This window comes from Oncorhynchus mykiss, chromosome 4 (assembly GCF_013265735.2).
Source record: "Oncorhynchus mykiss isolate Arlee chromosome 4, USDA_OmykA_1.1, whole genome shotgun sequence".
Lineage (NCBI taxonomy): Eukaryota > Metazoa > Chordata > Actinopteri > Salmoniformes > Salmonidae > Oncorhynchus > Oncorhynchus mykiss.
The window spans coordinates 35,338,490-35,362,194 of NC_048568.1; the positions used below are offsets into that span (position 1 = coordinate 35,338,490).

Genomic DNA, 23,705 nt, shown 5'->3' on the forward strand with positions numbered 1-23,705 from the left:
CTTTCTCTCTCCCCCCTCTCCCCCTCTCTCTTTTTCTCTTCCCCCCCTCTCTCATTCTCTCTCCCTATCTCCCTCCTTCGTCTCTTTCTTTCCCTCATTATTTTTCTCCCTCCTTCTTCCTCCTCTTTCGTTCCTCTGTTTGTCTTTCCTTCTATGTTCCTCTATGGTTTCCATACCCAGATATCTCAGTGTGCTCTGTGCCATTTAAGTTAATGGACTCAGCCTGGAAATGTTGTCAAGTAAACAGCAACTCATGAAATATGCAGCTGGCTCCTGTATGTGCAGCCAACCATGCCCGGCCCAGCCCCGGTGGCCTCTGCACCAGCCAGCAGCACACACACACACACAGACACACACCATCGAGACACACACACACAGATAAATAGACACACGCCTCCGCTACACCCCAGAAAATCAGCCCGTTCTGCACTTTCCCCAAAACTAGGTGAAATGCAGCATGCTAACTGAATAGGCTGTAGACTACTCCTAAGGATGAGTCAGTATGAGGTTTACATACGGGTCTATTTGCTGTATTCAACCACAGGTCTACTTCTTGTTTCTCTTTATATGAGCCAGCGCACTCATCATCCCCTCCATCTTGTTCTTAGCCGGGGGGGTGATTCTGTCCCCCCAAGATACCTACTGCAAAGGTAATACCAGGAGCAGACCAGGACTTTTCAAGTACTCATGGTAGTCACTTATCATTTATATAGCGTTTACACTAAAAGGTAACTATGTTCTATGATATCAAATACAGGTCTCAGAAAAACAAATCATACTTGAAGGTATTTTGAAAACCTTTCAGAAAACCAAATATTATTTGAAGTTATTTGAAAACAGAAATATATTTATTTAACTGCTGCCAAATATTTGATGAAGAACCAAAAACTACAACAGTTAGTTGAATTAGTCTAAATATAAGATCATAAGCACATATGCATCTTAAATATAGCCTCAAATGAAATCCGACGGACTTGGATGGAATCCGCTCAACATTAGACCACTTTTACAGCTTCAAAATGACTAACAAATATATTTCCATAATGTGTGAGACATACAGTAAGGTAATACAGTACAGTAATACAGTAAGGTAATACAGTACAGTAATACAGTAAGGTAATACAGTACAGTAATACAGTACAGTAATACAGTAAGGTAATACAGTAAGGTAATACAGTACAGTAATACAGTAAGGTAATACAGTACAGTAATACAGTAAGGTAATACAGTAAGGTAATACAGTACAGTAATACAGTAGGGTAATACAGTAAGGTAATACAGTACGGTAATACAGTACAGTAATACAGTAAGGTAATACAGTAGGGTAATACAGTACAGTAATACAGTAGGGTAATACAGTACAGTAATACAGTAAGGTAATACAGTACAGTAATACAGTACAGTAATACTGTAGGGTAATACAGTACAGTAATACAGTAGGGTAATACAGTACAGTAATACAGTAAGGTAATACAGTACAGTAATACAGTAAGGTAATACAGTACAGTAATACAGTAACACTTGACAAACTGTAACTTTGTGATCATTACAGTAGCAACCTTGCTGTTACATAGGACTTTGGAAATTATTTTAGAATTGCATAATAATGGAGTTATTACATAAGTGGAATAAGGAACAGTCACTATTACTCTTGTGTACAGTAGTTACAAAAACTCTCAGATCATCGCTATGCAATTAAATATCAATTACCAACATTTTATGTAACATCATGCTAATAAAATGTTGCTCCAAAAGTATTTCCAGTTGTATTACATAGGCACAATAACAGTTTAATGTTAAGTGATACTGAGAATGCTCAGTAGTAAAGATCTATGGCTATGGCGAAAGGAAACTAAACATCCCAAAATTGTCTTCTTAAATCAACTATCAACTAGGCTGAAAATCATGTTAGTTTGTATTCTGAATAAACTACCCCTTTATAGACGTTATAGTGTGTGTTTGAAACAAGAACACTTACCTTCAGATGGACAAATCATTTCTTAGTTGTTTTTTTCTAGGCATCCAACTTGCTCTATCTATGCAATGTTTGTCAATGGCATTAAATTACTCTACAGTATTTTCAGGTATCATACAATTAATTGCAGCTTTCAACCTTTTCAGTGGCATGTTGAAAGAGCCACACGGTAGTTGAGCATCACAACATATTTATAATTATCTGTACAAAATCTAATTTGTTCATTTGTTTGACTTGGTTATGTACACCTGGAGCAATGGACATTCAGGAGAATGGATATTTACAGAATTATCAGATAGAAATGTAACTTAAGAACGGGAAGAATACAAATAGCAACATAGAACAGATCTACTGCTGCTTAGATTTGCTTTCAATGAAAATGACAGATCTGTAACTCAAATTTCTACGTGAATTATGACGGGTCGCCCAACAAGTTACATGTTGCAGCATTAAAACTATAATTATTCCAGGTATGACCAGGAGTACACGCTAATATGCACTCATTCATGTAACCACACACACACACACAAACACACACACACACACACACACACAAACACACACACACACACACACACACACACACACACACACACACACACATACAGAAGCACACACACACACACAAAATAAATACAGTCCTTGAGTCTGAAAGCCACTAAAAGTGTAATATAAGTCCTCTTCTACAGTACAGCATCGTGCATTATTCAATAGAGTGGCTTTCATCCCAGTGCTTATTGCTTGGTGACTATGGCCTTGTGATATAGATGACCTCTCCTTGGGCTTCATGTCTAGCTCTTCTAACTCTACGTTCTCTCACCCCTTTCACAACGACAGTATCCTGGTGGTCCTATAGTTTCTCTGTGTGCGTGTGTGTGTGTCTGTGTGTGTGCGGTTACATGAGTGTGATGATGTCATCTCCCAGTCTTGGCAGTACTGTGAGTTAGTCAACTCAAAGGTCACGCATCATATGAGCAGCGGCGCTTCCCTGCTGCGGTTACCGTGACTGCCAGGGGAAAGGTATTATGGGTAGAGGGCGGCGTTAAGGTAGGGGAGTGAGGGTCGGTGAGAAGATTGGCGAGATGGCAGGCTATTTGGCGTTGCGAGTCAATCCACTTACGAAGAGCACTGCGCTCTTCATTCCCTTCTATTCCCTCCAGTCACAAGAGTGCAAATTCAAAAAGTAGCCATCGCATATTGCATTTAGGCTGGAATCGCTGGCGCTTCACTTTCAATCAGGTTGCTCTTTTTTGGAGAGGAAGAGAAGAGGGGGAGGAAGGGGGACAGAAAATAGCAGTAAACGGCCAACTTGTATAAAAATGTCAATGCTGTCAGCAAAACCGCCTCACGGTCCTTCCTCCGGTATCGAGGCAGATACATTTTGTTTTTATCTAGACCTGATATTATTATCATTTTATTGTTGATAGAAAGTGCCTTGTGGAGCCTTATTCGCAGCAACTCAAGGACATTGTATATTCAAGATATGAGAAAATGCAATGTAGTACAGTGTTGCCCCTCCTATCACCTCATATTCACATCAACGATGTCTGTATTGAACCCTTAAATCACAATAACAGACAGCCTGCCATTTCACTTTCAGATCTAGTTTCCAATTCCAACTATTTTATTGAAGTCATTGTAACCTACTGTGTGTTATAGACGGTACATGCAAAGAAACATTGTCCTGTGCTGGTTAACTATGGCCCTGAGTTTAGCTGTTTGTTGTTTCAATTGGGATTATTTGGTATTTTATTAGGATCCCCATTAGCTGTTGCAAAAGCAGCAGCTACTCTTCCTGGGGTACATAAAAAACATGAAATATGACATAATGCAGATCATTAATAGACAAGAACAGAACTACATATTTAAAAACACAGCCTACATATCAATACAAACACACAAACTATCTAGGTCAAATAGGGGAGAAGCGTTGTGCCGTGATGTTTCTTTATTTGTTTTTTGAAACCAGGTTTGCTGATCATTTCAGCAATATGAGATGGAACAATAATGGCTCTATATAATACTGTACGCTTTCTTGAATTTGTTCTGGATTTGGGGACTGTGAAAAGACCCCTGGTGGCATGTCTGGTTGGGTAAGTGTGTGTGTCAGAGCTGTGTGTAAGTTGACTATGCAAACAATTTTGGATTTTCAACACAATGTTTGTTATAGCAGGAGTTCATATAATTTAGCCTGGTCCCAGACCTGTTTGGAGTGTTTAGCCAAGTCATTGTCTTGCCAGAGAGCACAAACACATCCATAAGGGCCATGTCAGGACAAACACTAACCTGGCTTCAGATCTGTTTGTACTGTACAGTACCAGTCAAAAGTTTGGACACACCTACTCATTCAAGGGGTTTTCTTTAGTTTTACTATTTTCTACATTATAGAATAATAGTGAAGACATAAAAACTATGAAATAACGCATGTGGAATCATGTAGTAACCAAAAAAGTGTTAAACAAATCAAAATATATTTTATATTTGAGATTCTTCAAAGTAGCCACCCTTTGCCTTGATGACAGCTTTGCACAGTCTTGGCAATCTCTCAACCAACTTCACCTGGATTGCTTTTCCAACAGTCTTGAAGGAGTTCCCACATATGCTGAGCACTTGTTGGCTGCTTTTCCTTCACTCTGTGGTCCAACTCATCACAACCATCCCAATTGGGTTGAGGTTGGGGGATTGTGGAGGCCAGGTCATCTGATGCAGCACTCCATCACTCTCCTTATTGGTCAAATAGCCCTTACACAGCCTGGAGGTTTGTTGGGTCATTGTCCTGTTGAAAAACAAATGATTGTCCCACTAAGCTCAAAACAGATGGGATCGTGTATCGCTGCAGAATGCTGTGGTAGCCATGCTGGTTAAGTGTGCCTTGAATTCTAAATAAATCGCAGACAGTGTCACCAGCAAAGCACCCCCACAACATCACACCTCCTCGTGCTTTACGGTGGGAACCACACATGCGGAGATGATCCGTTCACCTACTCTGCATCTCACAAATCACAGCGGTTGGAACCAAAAATCTCAAATTCAGATTTGCACCTGTCTAATGTCCATTGCTCGTGTTTTTTGGCCCAAACAAGCCTCTTCTTCTTATTGGTGTCCTTTAGTAGTGGTTTCTTTGCAGCAATTAGACCATGAAGGCCTGATTCACACAGTCTCCTCTGAACAGTTGATTGTTGAGATGTGTCTGTTACTTGAACTCTGTGAAGCATTTATTTGGGCTTCAATCTGAGGTGCAGTTAACTCTAATGGATCTTCCTTTCCTGTGGCGGTCCTCATGAGAGCCAGTTTCATCATAGCGCTTGGTGGTTTTTCCGACTGCACTTAAAGAAAGTTCTTTAAATGTTCCGGATTGACTGACCTTCATGTCTTACAGTAATGATTGACTGTCATTTTCTCTTTGCTTATTTTAGGTGTTCTTGCCATAATATGGACTTGGTCTTTAAAACCTGTTGTGATTAGGGGGCAGTATTTTCTTTTTTGGATAAAAAAACGTTCCCGCAGTGAGCGGGATATTTTGTCAGGACAAGATGCTAGAATGTGCATATAATTGACAGCTTAGGATAGAAAACACTCTAAAGTTTCCAAAACTGTAAAAATATTGTCTGTGAGTATAACAGAACTGATGTTGCAGGCGAAAGCCTGAGAAAAATCCAATCCGGAAGGGCCTCATGTTTTGAAAGCGCTGCATTCCAATGAGTCCCTATTGAGCAGTGAATGGGCTATCAACCAGATTACTCTTTCTCCGTATTCACGAAGGTGTCTACAGCATTGTGACGTAGTTTTACGCATTTATGTTGAAGAATATCCGTAAGCGGCTACATTGCGCAAGTGGTCACCTGATGCTCCCAGAGAGATTCTTGCGTAAAATACAGAGGTAGCCATTACTCCAATCGGTCCTACTGAAAAACGAATTGTCCCGATGGATATATTATCGAATAGATATTTGAAAAACACCTTGAGGATTGATTATAAACAACGTTTGCCATGTTTCTGTCGATATTATGGAGCTAATTTTGAATATTTTAAGCCTTTTTCGTGACTGCAATATCCGGGCGATTTCTCAGCCAAACGTGAAGAACAAACGGAGCTATTTCGCCTACAAAAATAATATTTTTGCTATCTAACTGGGAGTCTCGTGAGTGAAAACATCTGAAGCTCATCAAAGGTAAACTATTTAATTTGATTGCTTTTCTGATTTCCGTGACCAAGTTAGCTGGACAAAATGCTATGCTAGGCTATCGATAAACGTACACAAATGCTTGTCTAGCTTTGGCTGTAAAGCATATTTTGAAAATCTGAGATGACAGGATGATTAACAAAAGGCTAAGCTGTGTCTCAATATATTTCATTTGTGATTTTCATGAATAGGAATATTTTCTAGGAATATTTATGTCCGTTGCGTTATGCTAATTAGTGTCAGGCGATGATTACGCTCCCGCATGCGGGAAGGGGAGTCACTAGAGGTTAACCAGATAGGGATATCTTCTGTATACCACCCCTACCTTGTCAAAACAGCTGATTGGCTCAAACACATTAAGAAGGAAAGAAATTCCACAAATTTACTTTTAACAAGGTTAATTGAAACGCATTCCAGGTAATTACCTCATGAATTTGTTTGAGAGAAAGCCAAGAGTTTGCACATCTGTCATCAAGGTTAAAGGGTGGCTACTCTGAAGAATCTCAAAAATAAAATAGATTTTGATTTGTTTAATGCGTCTTTGCTTACTACATGATTCCATATGTGTTATTTCATGGTGTTGATGTCTTCTACAATGTAGAAAATAGTAAACATGAAGAAAAACCCTGGAATGAGTAGGTGTGTCCAAACTTTTGACTGGTACTGTATATCAAAAGCATACTGTAAGAGATGGCTATAAACAGATCTGGGACCAGTGCTAGTCTCGTGCTCACCCTGACATGGACCACTGAACACAGTCTTCATTCATTACTGCTCCAGCCTGCCAGCCAGCCTGTATCCCTCTAACACGGTGAAGAGTTATTCACAGTACCCCTCCACCAAGCAAATGCATTAGCTGGCAACACGTAGCTACCCCTCTCGCTGCTTTCTTTTCATAATACAACCACAGATCAGCATACCACTGCCCTACATATAGAACATCAACCTGTCCTTATGTCAGCTCGTGTTAGTCACAGCAACAGTGCAGAGCCGCCACGGAGCACAATAGCACAATATCACGATGGCTCTCAATAGCAGGCTAGAAGGAGTGGTCCGCCATTACGGCTTGTTGTTTGCATGAAACAGGAAGCAGGGCCTCTTTGAGCCGACACGGTGCACAGTGGCACAATATCACGATGGCTCTCAATAGCAGGCTAGAAGGAGTGGTCCACCATTACGGCTTGTTGTTTGCATGAAACAGGAAGCAGGGCCTCTTTGAGCCGACACGGTGCACAGTGGCACAATATCATGGTGATAGATCAATAGGAGGCCAGAAGGACAGCTAGTTGTGTGTGAGCCGCAGCTGTGTTGAGGGGTGTAAGTCAGTAAAGCATGAAGGGTCTCTATGGAATTACATGGCACCAATTACATGTCCTTACATACCAACTGCTCTGCATGTTCCACAATCCACACGCTGACGTACACTGGCAGAACAGTTAACTTACCTTTTACTACGCTAGCCCGAAGCGATACTGTCTCACACGTACAAGAATATGCATGCAGAACCAAAGACACATGCAGACTTAAAAACGCACACATGCACGCAAGCACCCACCCACACACACAGAGAAGGCCTATAAGACCACCCATGATAACACTGGCCATCAGCCAATCCCATACTCCACACAGACACATGAGGAACTTGATATATCCCTAGTAAAGCCACACAGGCCATTCCCTATTATGTCTCAATGCACTCTATACACAGCATCTCAACTCTATACCCAGCATCGCAACTCTATACCCAGAATCTCAACTCTATACCCAGAATCTCAACTCTATACCCAGCAGCTAAACTCTATACCCAGCAGCTAAACTCTATACCCAGCATCTAAACTCTAGACCCAGCATCTAAACTCTATACCCAGCATCTAAACTCTATATCCAACATCTCAACTCTATACCCAGCATCTCAACTCTATACACAGCATTTCAACACTATACCCAGCATCTAAACCCTAACCCAGCATCTCAACTCTATACCCAGCATCTAAACTATATACCCAGCATCTCAACTCTTTAACCAGCATCTAAACTCTACACCCAGCATCTCAATCCTACACACAGCATCTCAACTCTATACACAGCATCTCAACTCTATACCCAGCATCTCCAAGTCAAACACTTTGATGGGGTTAGGAGTTGATAGATAAGGTGTGTATTCTCATTAACCCGGCAGCGCAGATCCATCTCTCTCTCTCTCTCTCTCTCTCTCTCTCTCTCTCTCTCTCATATATATATACATATATCTCTCTCCCTCTGTCTCTCACAATTCAATTCAAGGAGATACATTGGCATTATTTAACGTTGCCAAAGCAAGTGAAGTGGATAATATACAAATGTCAAATAAACAAAAATGAACAGTAAACATGACACTCACAGAAGTTCCTTCTCTCTCTCTCTGTGTATAGTAAACATGACACTCACAGAAGTTCCTTCTCTCTCTCTCTCTATGTACAGTAAACATGACACTCACAGAAGTTCCTTCTCTCTCTCTCTATGTACAGTAAACATGACACTCACAGAAGTTCATTCTCTCTCTCTGTGTACAGTAAACATGACACTCACAGAAGTTAATTCGTCTCTATCTCTGTGTACAGTAAACATGACACTCACAGAAGTTCCTTCTCTCTCTCTCTCTGTGTACAGTAAACATGACACTCACAGAAGTTCCTTCTCTCTCTCTGTGTGTACAGTAAACATGACACTCACAGAAGTTCCTTCTCTCTCTCTCTGTGTACAGTAAACATGACACTCACAGAAGTTCCTTCTCTCTCTCTCTGTGTACAGTAAACATGACACTCACAGATGTTCCTTCTCTCTCTCTCTGTGTACAGTAAACATGACACTCACAGAAGTTCCTTCTCTCTCTCTCTCTATCTCTGTGTACAGTAAACATGACACTCACAGAAGTTCCTTCGTCTCTATCTCTGTGTACAGTAAACATGAAAATCACAGAAGTTCCTTCTCTCTCTCTGTGTACAGTAAACATGACACTCACAGAAGTTCCTTCGTCTCTATCTCTGTGTACAGTAAACATGACAATCACAGAAGTTCCTTCGTCTCTATCTCTGTGTACAGTAAACATGACACTCACAGAAGTTCCTTCGTCTCTATCTCTCCCTCTGATGATACAATCTTCCTTCTCTCTCTCTCTCTCTCTCTCTCTCTGTGTACAGTAAACATGACACTCACAGAAGTTCCTTCGTCTCTCTCTCTGTGTACAGTAAACATGACACTCACTGAAGTTCCTTCGTCTCTATCTCTCCCTCTGATGATACAATCTTCCTTCTCTCTCTATCTCTGTGTACAGTAAACATGACAATCACAGAAGTTCCTTCGTCTCTATCTCTGTGTACAGTAAACATGACACTCACTGAAGTTCCTTCGTCTCTATCTCTCCCTCTGATGATACAATCTTCCTTCTCTCTCTATCTCTGTGTACAGTAAACATGACACTCACAGAAGTTCCTTCGTCTCTATCTCTGTGTACAGTAAACATGACACTCACAGAAGTTCCAAAATAATAAAAACATTAAAAATGTCATATTATGTATATATACAGTGTTGTAACGATGTGCAAATGGTTAAAGTACAAAAGGGAAAATAAATAAACATAAATATGGGTTGTATTTACAATGGTGTTTGTTATTCACTGGTTGCCCTTTTCTTGTAGCAACAGGTCACAAATGTTGCTACTGTGTGGCACACTGTGGTATTTCACCAGTAGAGGAGTTAATCAAAATCGAGTTTCTTTTCAAATTCTTTGTGGATCTTTGTAATCTGAGGGAAATATGTGTCTCTAATATGGTCATACATTTGGCAGGAGGTTAGGAAGTGCAGCTCAGTTTCCACCTCATTTTGTGGGCAGTGTGCACATAGCCTGTCTTCTCTTGAAAGCCAGGTCTGCCTTCGGCGGCCTTTCTCAATAGCAAGGCTATACTCACTGAGTCTGTACAGTGTCAAAGCCTTCCTTACGTGGGGGTCAGTCACAGTGGTCAGGTATTCTGCCACTGTGTACTCTCTGTTCAGGGCCATATAGCATTCTAGTTTGCTCAGTTTTTTTGTACATTTTTTCCAATGTGCCAAGTAATTATATTTCTTGTATTCTCATGATTTAGTTGGGTCTAATTGTGTTGCTGTCCTGGTCTGTTTGTGTTTGTGAACAGAGCCCCAGGACCAGCTTGCTTAGGGGAATCTTCTCAAGGTTCATGATGGCTTTGTTATGGAAGATTTGGGAATCGCTTCCTTTTAGGTGGTTGTAGAATTTAATGGCTCTTTTCTGGATTTTGATAATTATTGGTTATCTGCATGCATTATTTGGTATTTTACGTTGTACACAGAGGATATTTTTGCAGAATTCTGCATGCAGAGTCTCAATTTGACGTTTGTCCCATTTTGTGAATTCTTGATGGGGGAGTGGACCCCAGATCTCACAACCATGAAGGGCAATGGGTTCTATAACTGATTCAAGTATTTTTGCCAGATCCTAATTGGTATGTTGAATTTTATGTTCCTTTTGATGACATAGAATGCCCTTCTTGCCTTGTCTCTCAGATCGTTCACAGCTGGAAGTTACCTGTGGCGCTGATGTTTAGGCCAAGGTATGTATAGTTTTTTGTGTGCTCTAAGGCAATGGTGTCTAGATGGAATTTGTATTTGTGGTCCTGGCAACTGGAACACCATTATTTTGGTCTTACTGAGATGTACTGTCAGGGCCCAGGTCTGTCAGAATCTGTGCATAAGATCTAGGTGCTGCTGTAGGCCCTCCTTGGTTGGTGACGGAAGCACCAGATCATCAGCAAACAGTATACATTTGACTTCAGATTTTAGTAGGGTGAGGCCGGGTGCTGCAGACTGTTCTAGTGGCCTCGCCAATTAGTTGATATATATGTTGAAGAGGGTGGGGTTTAAACTGCATCCCTGTCTCACCCCACGGCCCTGTGGGAAGAAACGTGTGTGTTTTTTGCGTGCATGGATTTTATAATATTGTATGTTTTTCCTCCAACACCACTTTCCATCAGTTTGTATAGCAGACCCTCATGCCAAAATGAGTCAAAAGCTTTTTTGAAATCAACAAAGCATGAGAAGGCTTTGCCTTTGTTTTGTTTTGTTTGTTTGTCAATTCCGGTGTGCAGGGTGAATTTGTGGTCTGTCGTACAATAATCTGGTAGAAAGCCAATTTGACATTTGTTTTCACTGAGTACATTGTTTTCACTGTGGAAATGTACGAGTCTGCTATTAATGATAATGCAGAAGATTTTCCCAAGGTTTTTGTAGACACATATCCCACGGTAGTTATTGGGGTCAAATTTGTCTCCATTTTTGTGGATTGGGGTGATCAGTCCTTGGTTCCAAATATTGGGGAAGATGCCAGAGCTAAGGATGATGTTAAAGAGTTTTAGTATAGCCAATTGGAATTTGTTGTCTGTATATTTTATAATTTCATTGAGGATACCATCAACACCACAGGCCCTTTTGGGTTGGAGGGTTTTTATTTTGTCCTGTAAATCATTCAATGTAATTGGAGAATCCAGTGGGTTCTGGTCGTGTTTAGTAGTTGATTCTAAGATTTGTATTTGATCCTGTATTTGTTATATATGTATCTGTTTGTTCTTTGTTATAGAGTGGTTTAACCATACATCTCCATTTTGGATAGATAATTCTTTGTGTTGTTGTTTGTTTAGTGTTTTCCAATTTTCCCAGAATTGGTTAGAGTCTATGGATTTTTCAATTATTGAGCTGATTTCTGACGTGCTGTTCCTTCTTTTTCCGTAGTGTATTTCTGTATTGTTTTAGTGATTTACCAGAGTGAAGGCGTGGACTCAGTTTTTCTGGTTCTCTATGTTTTTGGCTGGACAGGTTTCTCAATTTCTTTCTTAGATTTTTGCATTCTTCATCAAACCATTTGTCATTGGCGTTCATTTTCTTTGGTTTTCTGTTTGACATTTTTAGGTTAGATAGGGAAGCTGAGAGGTCAAATATACTGTTAACATTTTCAACTGTCAAGTTTACACCTTCACTATTACAGTGGAATGTTTTGTCCAGGAAGTTGTCTAGAAGGAATTGAATTTGTTGTTACCTAATGGTTTTTTTGGTAGGTTTCCACACTACATTCCTTCCATCTATAGCATTACTCAGTTCCTGTGGCTTTGTTGCCTCATGATTGAGTATTGCTCTGTTCAAGTAGACTGTGATTTTGCTGTGGTCTGATAGGGGTGTCAGTGGGCTGACTGTGAACGCTCTGGGAGACTCTGGGTTGAGGTCAGTGATAAAGTAGTCTACAGTACTACTGCCAGGAGGTGTACCTACAGTAGGAGTCCTCTCGAAGCCTACCACTGACTATGTACATACCCAGCATGTGACAGAGCTGCAGGAGTTGTGACCCGTTTTTGTTGGTTATGTTGTCATAGTTGTGCCTAGGGGGGCACATGGGGGAGGGAATGCTGTCACCTCCAGGCAGGTGTTTGTCCCCTTGTGTGCTGAGGGTGTCAGGTTCTTGTCCAGTTCTGGCATTTAGGTCACCACAGACTAGTACATGTCCCTGGGCCTGGAAATGATTGTTCTCCCCCTCCAGGATGGAGAAGCTGTCTTCATTAAAGTATGGGGATTGTAGTGGGGGGATATAGGTAGCACACAGGATGACATTCTACTCTGTTAATTAAGATAATTTCCTTTTGAATTTCTTGCCAAATGTAAAATGTTCCTGTTTTGATTAATTTGATGGAGTGAGTTAGGTCTCCTCTATCCTCTGTACCCCTGAGTCCCTTCCCTGTTTCACACCTGGTAGTTTGGTGGATGGGACTAGCAGCATCTCTCTCTGTATCGCTCTCTCTCGCGCCCACTCTCACTCTCTCTCTCTCTCTTTCTGTCTCACTCTCGCTCTCTCTATCTCTCTCTCTCTCTCTCTCTCTCTCTCTCTCTCTCACTCTCTCTCTCGTTTTCTCTCTCGCTCTCTCTCTCTGTATCTCTCTCTCTCTATCTCTCTGCATATCTTTCTCTTTCTCTCTCTCTCTTTCTCTCTCTCACTCTCTCTCTGTCTCGCCCTCTCTCACTCTCTCTCTCTCCATCACTCTTTCTCTCACTCTCTCTCTTTCTCTCTCTCTCTCCTCTATCTCTCTCTCTCTCTCTCTCTCTCTCTCTGTCTGTCTTTCTCTTTCTCACTCTCTATCAATTCAATTCAAATCAATTCAATTTACTTTATTGGCATGACATAACAATGTACATATTGCCAAAGCTTACTTTGGATATTTAAAATATGAAAATAAGAAGAATCAAAATTGTCGATGGGACAACAGTAACAACAATAACCAAGGGTCAAAATAACCATAACAATAACAATAAGCATATAGTAGAGTACATGTGCAGGTTGATTGGTCTGTCAGACACTGTCCCTCATCTTATGGCAGGCAGCAATATAGTGCGCTGCCATCCCACAGCTCTCTGCGTCCTCCCCCAACAGGACGGGTAGCCTACTCTCATCAGAGAGGTCTTTGAAACCTTGAATAAGGGTTTCAAATTTGGGGAAATGACACTCTCTAATTGTTTATATTTTTTACATTTTGTCAGGAAATGCAGCTCCGTCTCAGGTTCTGCTGTTGTGAGGTGGTTGCACAGCCTTTCCTCTACAGGCAGCCAGGTTTTCCTGTGTCTATCCTTCTCAATGGCAAGGCTGTGTTCACTGGGCCTGTACTTTGTCAAGGTTTTTCTAAGGTTTTGATCAGTAACCATGGTCAAATAGTTAGCCACAGTGTACTGTCGATTTAGGGCCAGATAGCATTGCATTTTGCTTTGTGCTTGTGTTTCCCAATAAGCAATGTAGTTTTGTTTTGACTGTGTTGTAATTTGGTTTATTCTGATTGATTGGATGTTCTGGTCCTGAGGCTTCAGTGTGTTAGTAGAACAAGTTTGTAAACTCAGCCCCAGGACCAGCTGGATGAAGGGACTCTTTTCTTTGCTCAGCTCTTGGCATTGCAGGGCTTGGTAATGATATGAGAGGGGGTCACTGTATTTTAGATGTTTCCAAAACTGAATTGCTCTTTTTTGAATTTGTATTATTAGTGGGTATTGGCCTAATTCTGCTCTGCATGCATCTTACAGAACTCTGCATGCAGGGTTTCAATGGGTGTTTGTCCCATTTGATGAAATCTTGTTTTGCAAGTGGATCCCACACCTCGCTGCCATAAAGTGCAATTGGTTCAATGACACATTCAATTAGTTTTAGCCAAATTTTCATAGGTATTTCAATTTGATTTTTTTTGTAATGGCGTAGAATGCCCTGCTTTCTCTTTCAGTTCACTCACTGCCTCATTAATATGGTGTCCAGTTAAGCTTATTTTTAAACCTAAGTAATTGTAGTGTGTGCAGTACTCTATGTATACAGTGGGGAGTACAAGTATTTGATACACTGCCGATTTTGCAGGTTTTCCTACTTACAAAGCATGTAGAGGTCTGTAATTTTTATCATAGGTACACTTCAACTGTGAGAGACGGAATCTAAAACAAAAATCCAGAAAATCACATTGTATGATTTTTAAGTAATTAATTTGCATTTTATTGCATGACATAAGTATTTGATACATCAGAAAAGCAGAACTTAATATTTGGTACAGAAACCTTTGTTTGCAATTACAGAGATCATACGTTTCCTGTAGTTCTTGACCAGGTTTGCACACACTGCAGCAGGGGTTTTGTCCCACTCCTCCATACAGACCTTCTCCAGATCCTTCAGGTTTCGGGGCTATCGCTGGGCAATACGGACTTTCAGCTCCCTCCAAATAATTTCTATTGGGTTCAGGTCTGGAGACTGGCTAGGCCACTCCAGGACCTTGAGATGCTTCTTACGGAGCCACTCCTTAGTTGCCCTGGCTGTGTGCTTCGGGTTGTTGTCATGCTGGAAGACCCAGCCACGACCCATCTTCAATGCTCTTAATGAGGGAAGGAGGTTGTTGGCCAAGATCTCGCGATACATGGCCCAATCCATCCTCCCCTCAATACGGTGCAGTCGTCCTGTCCCCTTTGCAGAAAAGGATCCCCAAAGAAGGATGTTTCGACCTCCATGCTTCACTGTTGAGATGGTATTCTTGGGGTTGTACTCATCCTGCAGGATTTTAATCCATGACTGCGTAGTGTGTTACTAATGGTTTTCTTTGAGACTGTGGTCCCAGCTCTCTTCATGTCATTGACCAGGTCCTACCGTGTAGTTCTGGGCTGATCCCTCACCTTCCTCATGATCATTGACGCCCCACGAGGTGAGATCTTGCATGGAGCCCCTGACCGAGGGTGATTAACTGTCATCTGGAACTTCTTCCATTTTCTAATAATTGTGCAAACAGTTGTTGCCTTCTCACCAAGCTGCTTGCCTATTGTCCTGTAGCCCATCCCAGCCTTGTGCAGGTCTACAATTTTATCCCTGATGTACTTACACAGCTCTCTGGTCTTGGCCATTGTGGAGAGGTTGGAGTCTGTTTGATTGAGTGTGTGGACAGGTGTCTTTTATACAGGTAACAAGTTCAAACAGGTGCAGTTAATACAGGTAATGAGTGGAGAACAGGAGGGATTCTTAAAGAAAAACTAACAAGTCTGTGAGAGCTGGAATTCTTACTGTTTGGTAGGTGATCAAATAGTTATGTCATGCAATAAAATGCAAATTAATTACTTAAAAATCATACGTGATTTTCTGGATTTTTGTTTTATATTGTTTTATATTCCGTCTCTCACAGTTTAAGTGTACTTATGATAAAAATTACAGACCTCTACATGCTTTGTAAGTTGGAAAACCTGCAAAATCGGCAGTGTATCAAATACTTGTTCTCCCCACTGTATATATACCAATTGAGAACTTTGGTCTAATTCCCTGAGATCTGGATCTTCTCTGGAAAATCATTATTTTAGTCTTTTGGGGGTTTACTGCCAGGGCCCAGGTCTGGCAGTACTGCTCTAGCAGGTCAAGGCTCTGCTGTAGGCAATGTGCTGTGGGTGACAGCAGGCATAGGTCATCTGCGAAGAGTAGGCATTTAACCTCTGAATTGTGAAGACTAACAACAGGGGCTGAGGATTTTTCTAGAATAGTGGCGAATTCAATAATGTAAATATTGAAGAGTGCAGGGCTCAGATTGCAACCCTGGCGAAGGCCCCACCCCTGGTTAAAGAATTCTGTTATTTTCTTGCAAATGTTAATGCTGCACGTATTGCCAGTATAAGTTGATTGAATAATGTCATATGTATTACCCCTTACACCACTTTCAATAACTTTGTAGAACAGTCCTGTATGCCAAATAGTAACAAATGCTTTTTGGAAGTCGATAAAGCAAGCGTATATTTTGATATTATTTTGGTGGACATGTTTATCTATCAGGGTGTGTAGGTTGTAAATATGATCAGTCGTGCAATGTTTTGGTATAAATCCAATTTGGCTTTTACTCAAGACATTGTGCTTATTAAGGAAGTTTAAAACGTACATTTATAATACTACAGAAAACCTTCCCGTTTCTCTCTCTCTCACACTCTGTCTATCTATATTTCTCTCTTTCTCGCTCTATTTCTCTCTGTCTGTCTTTCTCACTTTCTCTATCTCTGTCTCTCTGTCTCTCTTTCTCTATTACTATTTCTCTCTCTCTGTCTCCCTCTCCCTCTCTCTCTATCTCTGTCTCCCTCTATCAATTCAATTCAATTCAATTCAAGGGCTTTATTGGCATGGGAAACATGTGTTAACATTGCCAAAGCAAGTGAGGTAGATAATATATAAAGTGAATATATAAAGTGAAATAAACAATACAAATTTACAGTAAACATTACACATACAGAAGTTTCAAAACAATAAAGACATTACAAATGTCATATTATATATATATATATATACAGTGTTTTAACAATGTACAAATGGTTAAAGGACACAAGATAAACTAAATAAGCATAAATATGGATTGTATTTACAATGGTGTTTGTTCTTCACTGGTTGCCCTTTTCTCGTGGCAACAGGTCACAAATCTTGCTGCTGTGATGGCACACTGTGGAATTTCACCCAGTAGATATGGGAGTTTATCAAAATCTCTGTCTCCCTCTCTCTCTGTTTCCCTATCTCTCTTTCTCTCTTTCTCTCTCGCTCTGTCTCGCTCTCTCTCCCGCTCTCTTGCTCTCGCTCTGTCTCTCTTTCTCTATCACTCTTTCTCTGTCTCTCTCACTCTTTCTTTCACTCTCTCTTTCTCCTTTTGTCTCTCTCTCTTTCTCTCTCTCTTTTCTCTATCTCTCTCTCCCTCTTTCTCTATCACTCTTTCTCTCTCTTGATAACTCTTTCTCTCTCTCTCTCGCTGTCTTTCTCTCTGTCTCCCTTTCTCTCTCTTACTCTCTGAGAGGGAGAGTAAGAGAGAGACCCTGAACATAGACACCAGACCCTGAACATAGAGTCGACACCACAGCAGAACAGTCCACACCAGACCCACCAGACCCTGACCATAGAGTCGAAATCACAGCAGAACAGACAAATGAAGAACCCCAAGCCCAGAGGCTCTCACCCCCTCTGAGCACCCCCCCTGTCAGCCACCCTGATAGCCCTTTTGACAACCCCCCCACACCCACTGAGGACAAACACAAGACACAGATTGTACTACTTATGGACTCAAATGGGAAATATATAGAAGAAAAAAAACTTTTTCCCAAACACAGTGTGTCTAAACTCTGGTGTCCAAACACCCAGCGTGCCCTCGACCTTCTGTCTGAGGCCAAACTAGGCTCACCCAGCCACATAATAATACACACAGGCACAAACGACCTGAGAGCACTGCAGGAAAGAGTGGCCACAGCACTGAAGAGAGTGATTGAAAAGGCTTCTTCTACTTTCCCCAACGCACAAGTGGTTATCTCCACCCTGCTACCACGAAAAGACTTCCACCCTGCCACAATACAGCGGGTAAATGCAAGTATTTCCCGTGACTGTGCCTCAAAACCAAACGTTTTCCTGGCCCACCACTCCACCCTGGACTTGAACAGCCTCTATGACCAGGTCCACCTCTACAAGGCAGCAGTGCCCACCTTTGCCCGAACTCTAAAGGACATCGCTCTCAAACGTATCCCCAACACTTCACACAGGAGCAACAGATCAATAGACACCCCATCCAGACCAGCGAGACACCCTCCCAGATCTGCAGGACCCCCCCCTGGACCTACACATAGAGGACCCACGCCAAGAGGAATTACATCCAGACCACAGTACACCCAGACACATCCACACCCCCACCCCAACCAATCAACACCCCCCCACGTCAACCATGCCCACACCCCATTTAGGCCCACCCAGGTCAGACCTATGCCACTCCTGCCCACCCCATGCACCCCACCCCCGCAAAGAGGGCCTCAACATGGAAGCCACACATACGCCCAGGTAGTGAGCGGGCAAACAGTCCCAACCCCCACTCTCACACTCGCCGAAGCCAATGGCATGTACCAGATGCTCAGCAGGCTCTGCTCACACTTACTGGCCTGAGGCCAAACCACGACCAACAACATTGGACACTCTATGGAACAAAAAGCCTTCACTATATTATCATGGAATATCCAAGGCCTGAGGTCATCTGCCTTTGGCCTAAAGAGCAGAAACCCGGACTTCACCAAAGAAATCGGTAATACAGACATTGTCATCCTGCAAGAAACCTGGTATAGAGGAGACGGACCCACTGGTTGCCCTCTAGGTTACAGAGAGCTGGTAGTCCCATCCACCAAACTACCAGGTGTGAAACAGGGAAGGGACTCAGGGGGTATGCTAATTTGGTATAGAGCAGACCTAACTCACTCCATTAAATTAATCAAAACAGGAACATTTTACATTTGGCTAGAAATTCAAAAGGAAATTATCCTAACAGAGAAAAATGTCCTCCTGTGTGCTACCTATATCCCCCCACTAGAATCCCCATATTTTAATGAAGACAGCTTCTCCATCCTGGAGGGGGAAATCAATCATTTCCAGGCCCAGGGACATGTACTAGTCTGTGGCGACCTAAATGCCAGAACCGGACAAGAACCTGACACCCTAAGCACACAGGGGGACAAACACCTGCCTGGAGGTGACAGCATTCCCTCCCACATATGCCCCCCTAGGCACAACTATGACAACATAACCAACAAAAACGGGTCACAACTCCTGCAGCTCTGTCGCACGCTGGGTATGTACATAGTCAACGGTAGGCTTCGAGGGGACTCCTATGGTAGGTACACCTATAGCTCATCTCTTGGCAGTAGTACTGTAGACTACTTTATCACCGACCTCAACCCAGAGTCTCTCAGAGCGTTCACAGTCAGCCCACTGACACCCCTATCAGACCACAGCAAAATCACAGTCTACTTAAACAGAGCAATAATCAATCATGAGGCATCAAAGCCAAAGGAACTGAGTAACATTAAGAAATGCTATAGATGGAAGGAATGCAGTTTGGAAACCTACCAAAAAACAATTAGGCAACAACAAATTCAATCCCTTTTAGACAATTTCCTGGGTAAAACGTTCCGCTGTAATAGTGAAGGTGTAAACTTGGCAGTAGAAAATCTTAACAGTATATTTGACCTCTCAGCTTCCCTATCAAATCTAAAAATCTCAAATAGAAAACCGAAGAAAATTAACAATAATGACAAATGGTTTGATGAAGAATGCAAAAATCTAAGAAAGAAATTGAGAAACCTGTCCAACCAAAAACATAGAGACCCGGAAAACCTGAGTCTACGCCTTCACTATGGTGAATCACTAAAACAATACAGAAATACACTACGGAAAAAGAAGGAACAGCATGTCAGAAATCAGCTCAATGCAATTGAAGAATCCATAGACTCTAACCACTTCTGGGAAAATTGGAAAACACTAAACAAACAACAACAAGAAGAATTATCTATCCAAAATGGAGATGTATGGGTAAACCACTTCTCCAATCTTTTTGGCTCTATAACAAAGAATAAAGAGCAAAAACATATACATGATCAAATACAGATCTTAGAATCATCTATTAAAGACTACCAGAACCCACTGGATTATCCAATTACATTGAATGAGTTACAGGACAAAATAAAAACCCTCCAACCCAAAAAGGCCTGTGGTGTTGATGGTATCCTCAATGAAATGATCAAATATACAGACAACAAATTCCAATTGGCTATACTAAAACTCTTTAACATCATACTTAGCTCTGGCATCTTCCCCAATATTTGGAACCAAGGACTGATCACCCCAATCCACAAAAGTGGAGACAAATTTGACCCCAATAACTACCGTGGAATATGTGTCAACAGTAACCTTGGGAAAATCCTCTGCATTATTATTAACAGCAGACTCGTACATTTCCTCAATGAAAACAATGTACTGAGCAAATGTCAAATTGGCTTTTTACCAAATTACCGTACAACAGACCATGTATTCACCCTGCACACCCTAATTGACAACCAAACAAACCAAAACAAAGGCAAAGTCTTCTCATGCTTTGTTGATTTCAAAAAAGCCTTCGACTCAATCTGGCATGAGGGTCTGCTATACAAACTGATGGAAAGTGGTGTTGGGGGTAAAACATACGACATTATAAAATCCATGTACACAAACAACAAGTGTGCGGTTAAAATTGGCAAAAAACACACACATTTCTTCACACAGGGTCGTGGGGTTAGACAGGGATGCAGTTTAAGCCCCACCCTCTTCAACATATATATCAACGAATTGGCGCGGGCACTAGAAAAGTCTGCAGCACCCGGCCTCCCCCTGCTAGAATCCGAAGTCAAATGTCTGCTGTTTGCCGATGATCTGGTGCTTCTGTCACCAACCAAGGAGGGCCTACAGCAACACCTAGATCTTATGCACAGATTCTGTCAGACCTGGGCCCTGACAGTAAATCTCAGTAAGACCAAAATAATGGTGTTCCAAAAAAGGTCCAGTCACCAGGACCACAAATACAAATTCAATCTAGACACTGTTGCCCTAGAGCACACAAAAAACTATACATACCTTGGCCTAAACATCAGCGCCACAGGTAACTTCCACAAAGCTGTGAACGATCTGAGAGACAAGGCAAGAAGGGCATTCTATGCCATCAAAAGAAACATAAATTTCAACATACCAATTAGGATTTGGCTAAAAATACTTGAATCAGTCATAGAGCCCATTGCCCTTTATGGTTGTGAGGTCTGGGGTCCGCTCACCAACCAAGACTTCACAAAATGGGACAAACACCAAATTGAGACTCTGCACGCAGAATTCTGCAAAAATATCCTCCGTGTACAACGTAGAACACCAAATAATGCATGCAGAGCAGAATTAGGCCGATACCCACTAATTATCAAAATCCAGAAAAGAGCCGTTAAATTCTACAACCACCTAAAAGGAAGTGATTCACAAACCTTCCATAACAAAGCCATCACCTACAGAGAGATGAACCTGGAGAAGAGTCCCCTAAGCAAGCTGGTCCTGGGGCTCTGTTCACAAACACAAACACACCCTACAGAGCCCCAGGACAACAGCACAATTAGACCCAACCAAATCATGAGAAAACAAAAAGATAATTACTTGACACATTGGAAAGAATTAACAAAAAAACAGAGCAAACTAGAATGCTATTTGGCCCTAAACAGAGAGTACACAGCGGCAGAATACCTGCCCACTGTGACTGACCCAAAATTAAGGAAAGCTTTGACTACGTACAGACTCAGTGAGCATAGCCTTGCTATTGAGAAAGGCCGCCGTAGGCAGACATGGCTCTCAAGAGAAGACAGGCTATGTGCTCACTGCCCACAAAATGAGGTGGAAACTGAGCTGCACTTCCTAACCTCCTGCCCAATGTATGACCATATTAGAGAGACATATTTCCCTCAGATTACACAGATCCACAAAGAATTCGAAAACAAATCCAAATTTGAAAAACTCCCATATCTACTGGGTGAAATTCCACAGTGTGCCATCACAGCAGCAAGATTTGTGACCTGTTGCCACGAGAAAAGGGCAACCAGTGAAGAACACACACCATTGTAAATACAACCCATATTTATGCTTATTTATTTTATCTTGTGTCCTTTAACCATTTGTACACTGTTAAAACACTGTATATATATATATAATATGACATTTGTAATGTCTTTACTGTTTTGAAACCTCTGTATGTGTAATGTTTACTGTTAATTTTTGTTGTTTTTCACTTTATATTTTCACTTTGTATGTTGTCTACCTCACTTGCTTTGGCAATGTTAACACATGTTTCCCATGCCAATAAAGCCCTTGAATTGAATTGAATTGAAACGAGAGCTAGAGAGAGAAAGAGAGAAAGAGAGAAAGAGAGACAGAGAGAGAGATAGGGAGAGAGTGAGAGAGCGAGAGACAGAGAGAGACAGAGAGAGACAGAGAGAGAGAGAGAAAGAGAGAGAGAGAGAGAGAGAGAGAGAGCGAGAGAGAGAGAGAGAGAAAACAGAACATCCCAGTCTCTTTGTTTTCTCATCACAGCGCATTGTGGCTCTTGGAGCGTTGTACATCACGGTGGAAATGTAAATTGCAGTGTCATGCTGAACAATCCTGTGGGGTTGCTGAGCCTCGGCTCTGTCAGGGCCAGTCACACAATGCCCCCACTGTTACAGCCAGCAAGCCTTGTTCCTCTGAGCTGCGTCTGTCCTTCTCTGGGAGTTTGGCTCTGTTGCTCAGCTCCCCTGGCATCTGTCTGTCTATGTGGGTCCGTGTGTGTGTCAGTCTGTCCATCTGTCCATCCATCAATCCCTTTGTCTTTCTGTCTGTTTGACTAGCTCTCTTTCTCTCTCTGTCCCCAAAGGAGCCAGGCCAAACACATGAAGTAAGACAGGAGGACGCTAGAGGAAGTGGTGACACGTACAGACCAGGGGGGACCAGCAGGGGGCTAGGAGTGGAGTGGAAGGCGACACAGTCACAAAGAGCAAGAGGTGGAGACCCTAGCAGGACAGGGCTGGAACAACAGCAAGGGGCGTCGGTCATGCTCTAGCACACGGAGAGGAGGCTAAACCTCACCAGAGATACACTGCCCCAAAAACCCTCCTCTCTCTCACCACCTCCCTCCCACTGCCCCTGCACTGCGGTGCCAGTGAGGATGCCCAGGCGGCTATTGTGACGGGTCGCGACGGTGTGTGTAGGTGGGCAGCCTGAGCTACGATGCGGCCCTGGGCGGGCTCCTGGCGCTGGGTTACCCTGGTACTGCTGGCGTGGGGCACGCTGCTATTCTACATCGGGGGCCACCTGGTGAGGGACAGTGAGCACCCAGAGAGATCCAGCAGAGAGCTATCCAAGATCCTTGCCAAGCTGGAACGCCTCAAGCAGCAGAACGAGGACCTACGACGCATGGCTGAGTCCCTCAGGTAACTACCTACCTGAAGGGAGATGTGTGTAGAGGGTTAGAGGTATGGGGGAGGTGGGATTGTGTGTGTGCGTTTGTGTGCGTGTGTACTTCCATGCGAGTGTGTGTGTGTGTGTGTGTGTGTGTGTGTGTGTGTGTGTGTGTGTGTGTGTGTGTGTGTGTGTGTGTGTGTGTGTGTGTGTGTGTGTGTGTGTGTGTGTGTGTGTGTGTTTCC

At 42.3% G+C, this 23,705-nt stretch overlaps 1 protein-coding gene across 1 annotated transcript in view; it reads left to right on the forward strand.

The window, feature by feature from the left end:
* The window catches only part of LOC110521089 (alpha-(1,6)-fucosyltransferase), a 168,808-nt gene that overhangs the window by 88,873 nt on the left and 56,230 nt on the right, over positions 1-23,705 (forward strand). Inside the window, exon 2 of the mRNA XM_036976164.1 lies at positions 22,937-23,492. Coding sequence (XP_036832059.1) covers positions 23,290-23,492 — 203 coding nt within the window. The 5' untranslated portion in view covers positions 22,937-23,289. The remainder of the gene's footprint in view (positions 1-22,936; positions 23,493-23,705) is intronic.